Genomic DNA, 5,899 nt, shown 5'->3' on the forward strand with positions numbered 1-5,899 from the left:
ACATGGCACCAGAGTTAAGTTAGGGTTTTTCAAAATGCTGACACACCGAGCTCAAAAGGTTCGCCATCACTGCTCTATCCACTGAGCCAAACTGGTCAGGACTGTAGTAACTCTTATAGCTTATTCTTACCATATGATTCAGATGGTTTAACTTATTAGAATTTATAAAAAGGATTATGGATATACACAATGACTTAGTGGTAATATTTTAACCATTGTATTTTTAGTGAAAAATTAGAAGCATATAAATAGTTAAAAGTTGATACATTCCATACAGTGGAATGCCACTGGGAGAAAAATACTAGCAGGATCTACACAAAATTATTGTAGTGATTATCTTTGAATTACTTAAAACATATTTTTGCATGTTTTATGTAGCTTCTAATTATCTTACAAAAATCACATTTATACTATGAAAATACTATTTAAATTGCTTTGCAACTCTTTGGAAAAATATGAAAGAAAATTGTATAATGTTTCATTGAGGTTTTTTTGCTATGTTCACCAAACTTAGATTTTACTAGTAAAATGTTTATTAAAAGAATTGTTGCCCTAACCGGTTTGGCTCAGTGGATAGAGCGTCATCCTGCGGACTAAAGGGTCCCAGGTTCGATTCCGGTCAAGGGCATGTACCTTGGTTGTGGGCACATCGCCAGTGGTGGGTGTGCAGGAGGCAGCTGGTCGATATTTTTCTTTCATCGATGTTTCTAACTCTCTATCCCTCTCCCTTCCTCTCTGTGAAAAATCAATAAAATATATTTTTTTTAAAAAAAGAATTGTTTATAGGAGGACACAAATTAATATTTTAAAGTTGAGGGTTGTTATTCAGTCGATGGAAATTGAAGGCATATAGTTAAAATTTGTATTTATAGTGTTTGCAGAATTAATATAAAGCTAAAATCGAGTCCATTTTTGGTCTTATTTTTCATTCTTTTCCTTTGAAGTTATAAACACAAATGTACCTTTTTAAATCTCTACTTAACTGTTTTTTAAGAAATTTTGTGGTAAGAGCACTTACCACGAGTATCTGCTTGTAGCAGATTGTAAGTGTTGCATCACACTAGTTGACTAGGCCCAGTGTTGTGCTGCAGACCTTTAGGCTTGTTCATCTTGCTTAAGTGGGACTTTATGCCCCCTCCCCCCAGCCCCTGGTAACCACCATTCCAGTCTTTGATTTTATGAATTGGACTGTTTGAGATACCTCTATCATGCAGTCAGTTAAAATACTGGCAGCATCTACACAAAAATTGTCTTTCTGTGCCTGGCTTATTTCACTTAGTATGTCTGCAGTGTCCATCCATGCTGTCACATGCACAGGAATTATTGTTTTTCTCATACATAGAATTACAGATTTAGAAAGTTGAACGGTACCAGAAATCATTTAAGTGTTGCCAATGCATTTTTTATTGAGGAAAAACACATTCTTTAATAGCAACATTTTAACGTTATTTTCTGTTTCATAATTTTTCAGGCATAGATGTGCCAGAGATCAATGAGGAACAGAGCAAAGTTTATAACAATGCGTTGATAAATTGGCACCATCCAGAAAAGGATACAGCTGATAGCTATGTCCTCGAATATCGGAAGATTAATAGAGATCAGGAAATGTTGTCTTGGAATGAGATAGAAGTTTGTGGCACAAGTAAAGTTATTTCAGAACTTGAAAGTAACTGTAACTATGCTTTCAGAGTAAGAGCCTACAAGGGTTCCATCTGCAGTCCTTGCAGCAGAGAATTGATTCTTCATACTCCTCCGGCTCCAGGTATTGTAACCATTGGGAATTAAAAAGCATAGCGTTGGAAGAGACCTTGATAAACATAAGCTAGCCAATGTCTCTGTGTAGACCTACAGTAAAAGCAGCTCTCATTTGTAAAAGTTTATGGAAACCATACCCAGCTAGGTTTTAGAAATGGACTGATTACATTAATTTCACCATGTAGGCTGAGGAGAGGATTAGATTTTTGACTGATATCAAATAAAGAAAAATTGAAAGGAAGAATTTGAGGGAGCAGGACTATTAATTTGGGATTAAAATGGCATAAATGCTACCGTACAAGTTTTAAATAGTAAAATTCTATATTTGTTCCAGTTTATAGAAATCTCTAGAACATAGAATCTAGATAGATAGTTTAAAAATGTATTGGTATAATATGAAATAGAATTTTGATTAACCAAATTTATACTTGTCTGGATTTCCTAACACAGTGATTCCTAACACCTGGGGATATTTTAGAACCACGTGGATAGCTTTCTCCCCAGCCACGGTCCCTCCCCCTTTCAAGTTAAAACCCACTGATACTACAGTGGGGCCTTGACTTACGAGTGTCCCGACTAACGAGTTTTTTGAGATACCAGCTGTGTCTCAGCTGATTTTTTGCATTGAGTTGATAGAGTAATTTGAGTCAGTGAGCTCCTTATCGAGCTTGGGACGAATTAAACTCGTAAATCAAGGCCCCACTGTACTTACAGACGTCTTTAGATTTTTATAGAATGGGAATGATTTATAGGTTAGTTGATGTTCACTATAATGTCTACATGGACAAGGGACACTTGGACCAAGGTCATGCTCATTGTTGTTTGCGGGAAAACATTTTGCCCTGTTGGTCAGTGCCTCAGAGGGCTGTCAGTTGGTTTCTAGACCCCATAGCCCCTGCCCATTTGTAGTGGCTTAGTTTCCATATTTTGTGCAGTCTGCCCTTCCTTCCCTTTTTGTTCAAAGTGTACTCATTCACTGTTGGTTTTTCATGCACATTGTGGGTAATTTTAAAAAATGAGGATACAGATAAATAGAGTTGGCTAAAAGGGTTTTTCTTGAATCTCAATAAAACCCAATAGAGTTTTAGGATGGATTTGCAGTTATTATGTAAATATTTTATAGTGTATGCAGTCTTCACTTTCCTTTCTAGTCTCTGACTGAAAGTGGAAGAAAAAAAGAAACCTGAAAGTAACTACTGTTTTCAGTAACACAGCGGAGGGGGAAGGAGGAAAGGAAGTGTTAAATGTTGTCTTCCTTTTCTCTGAGAGAAGCATATGAATAGGGTGGCCATTTAAATCCAGTTTGCAAACTGGGAGATTTGAGATCAAAAGCAAGCATGCAAGCATGCATGACTTACCATATTGACACAATAGGCATCACCAGAAAGAATGAATGTCGGCTACATATGGAGAATGATGTTAACTTGCTAGTAGACAGTTTTGAAAATTGTGGTGTATAATATAGTTAAAATTTACCATTTTCATCATTTTAAAGTGTACAGGTCAGTAGCATTAAGTACACTAACAACGTTGTGCAACCACCACCACTCACATCTGTAGAATTTTTTCACCTTTTCCAAACTGAAACTTCATGCCCATTAAATAGTAATTTCCCATTTTCCTTTCCCAGATAACTGCTATTCTACTTTCTGCCTCAGAGTTTGCCTATTCTAGGTTCCTCATATAAGTAGATTCACAGAATCCTTTGACTGGCAGGCTTCACGATTCATCTATGTTATAGCATGTCAGAATTTCCTTCTTTTTTAGCTGACTAATATACTAGGGGTCCAGTGCATGAATTCATGTACCTTGAAAGGAACTGTGGGCCGTGAGGCTGCTGTGGGCAAGCACTGGGTGTGAGTGGGGCCAGCCCTGTCAGTGGGTGCGAGCGGTGACTGCTGCCCTGATTGCCCCTCAGGAGCAGGGGGAGGTGGAGAAGCCCTGAGAGACGATCGGGGCTGGCAGCTGCCGTTTGCACCTGCTGACGGGCGCCAAGCGATCAGGCTGGCACCAGCAGCAGGTGTAAGTGCTGGGTGGGACCTCGGCACATGGGAGCAAAGAATTTTCAGTAACCACCAGAGCTTTGTCCTGATGACAAGCAACCGGCACCCCACCTTGGTCTGGCGCCCCCGCTCACCTGCTCCACCATCCCGCCATGGCTGACGCCTGCCATGTTTCGTGCACACCCCCTGGTGGTCAGCACACGTCATAGTGACTGGTTGTTCGGTTGTTCCGCCGTTTGGTCTATTTGCATATTAGCCTTTTATTATATAGGATATTACATTTTCTTTATCCATCTGTTTGACATTTTGATTATCCCCAGTTTTTGGACTAGCAGCTGCTGTTATGCTTAATGGATTTGAGTTGATAGAGGCTTAGAAGTAATCTTATATTCATTCTCTAGTTGAGGAAATTAAAATTTAGGTTAAATTCCAGTTAAATGCTTGAGCAGGATTCAAACCCATGTCTCTCTGAACACAAAGCCTATGCTTTCTTTTTTTACACTGTACACTGTTCCCATGTTGATGAATAAGGAAAAGACGTTATTAAAATTGCTGTTATTTTTTAAATTTATAAAATTTGGAGTAAATATTTAAGAAAACATAGATAATTATGAAAATGTACAACCCTTTATTTTAGAGGCAAAACACAGATCTAATAGTGTGAAATACTTAGGATAGATTTGTTATATCAATTCTAAGGAGCCACATAAGTTTTCTCATATTTAAAATATTTTCTTCTGCCTTTGAGGTCTGAACATTTCCAGGTATAGAGAGTTTATGGCAAGTTATTTCTAAGTTGGGGTTTTGGTTTGTCATAGTTTGATCTAGGGTAGTATAATACATCCTGTCTCTTTTCAGTAATTTCTATTTAAAAAACCTACTATTTTTAACAGTAAATTATAGAAATGCTAGTAAATATTTCGCAGACTAATTGTAAGCTTTATTTACAGTTTTCAATTTCCTCTTTGATGAAAAATGTGGTTATAATAATGAACACCTCTTGCTGAACTTGAAGAGAGACCGTGTAGAGAGCAGAGCTGGATTTAACCTTCTGCTTGCTGCAGAACGCATCCAAGTGGGATACTACACAAGCTTAGACTACATCATTGGAGATGCTGGGATTACAAAAGGGAAGCACTTCTGGGCCTTCCGTGTGGAACCCTATTCATACCTGGTCAAAGCAGGAGTTGCTTCCAGTGATAAACTGCAAGAATGGCTTCGTTCTCCCCGGGATGCAGTGAGTCCGAGGTACATTCTTTAAATTGATTTACAACTTGATAATTTTTTAAAAAGTAAACATGCTTGTTTTGCAAGGTAAGCGTGAAAATAGACCTGGATTTACTTATTACATTTCCAGCATACTTAGATTCAGGGGTTTTGGCTGTGCTTGGTGGCTGCCTAAGAAAAGGAGTCAGGTTTCTTTATTCACACAGGGAATAATGAGATTTAGCCATATACAATGCTATGAGTAAATAAGTCTGTTTTGTATACCTCTGATAATGATATAGCTTAGCAGTTTTAAATTTTGAAAATCACATCAGTTACTTCAATTATGTGATAAAAATCATCCACATATGTAGTGAAATGCCTCTAATTACAATACTTCACATTTGATATTAAATTGTTCTTTTTTTAAAAAAATATATTTTATTGATTTTTTACAGAGAGGAAGGGAGAGAGATAGAGAGTTAGAAACATCGATGAGAGAGAAACATCGATCAGCTGCCTCCTGCACATCTCCCACTGGGGATGTGCCTGCAACCCAGGTACATGCCCTTGACCGGAATCGAACCTGGGACCCTTCAGTCCGCAAACCGATGCTCTATCCACTGAGCCAAACCGGTTTCGGCTTAAATTGTTCTTTTGTCTTTAAATGTCCCATAAATAACTTGACAGAATTGAGTCATAATAAACATGTTTCCACAGCAAGTAATTTCAGTGTCTTAAGAGATTGACTACTTAATGAAGATTATGCAGTTTAATTTTTTTAGATGGTGTATGGTGAAGTAGCCCATATAACTTTTTAAAAAATATATATTTCTATTGATTTCAAAGAGGAAGGGAGAGGGAGAAAGAGAGAGAGAAACATCAATGATGAGAAAGAATCATTGATCAATCGGCTGGCTGCCTCCTGCACACAC

At 37.8% G+C, this 5,899-nt stretch overlaps 1 protein-coding gene across 3 annotated transcripts in view; it reads left to right on the forward strand.

The window, feature by feature from the left end:
• TRIM36 (tripartite motif containing 36) overlaps positions 1-5,899 on the forward strand; it is a 33,501-nt gene that overhangs the window by 24,610 nt on the left and 2,992 nt on the right. For all 3 annotated transcript variants that reach the window (XM_015558455.1, XM_006755278.2, XM_015558456.1), the window contains 2 exons: positions 1,472-1,762; positions 4,709-5,006. In XM_015558455.1, coding sequence (XP_015413941.1) covers positions 1,472-1,762; positions 4,709-5,006 — 589 coding nt within the window. The remainder of the gene's footprint in view (positions 1-1,471; positions 1,763-4,708; positions 5,007-5,899) is intronic.

The sequence above is a fragment of the Myotis davidii genome, unplaced genomic scaffold, assembly GCF_000327345.1.
Source record: "Myotis davidii unplaced genomic scaffold, ASM32734v1 scaffold130, whole genome shotgun sequence".
Classification (NCBI taxonomy): Eukaryota; Metazoa; Chordata; class Mammalia; order Chiroptera; family Vespertilionidae; genus Myotis; species Myotis davidii.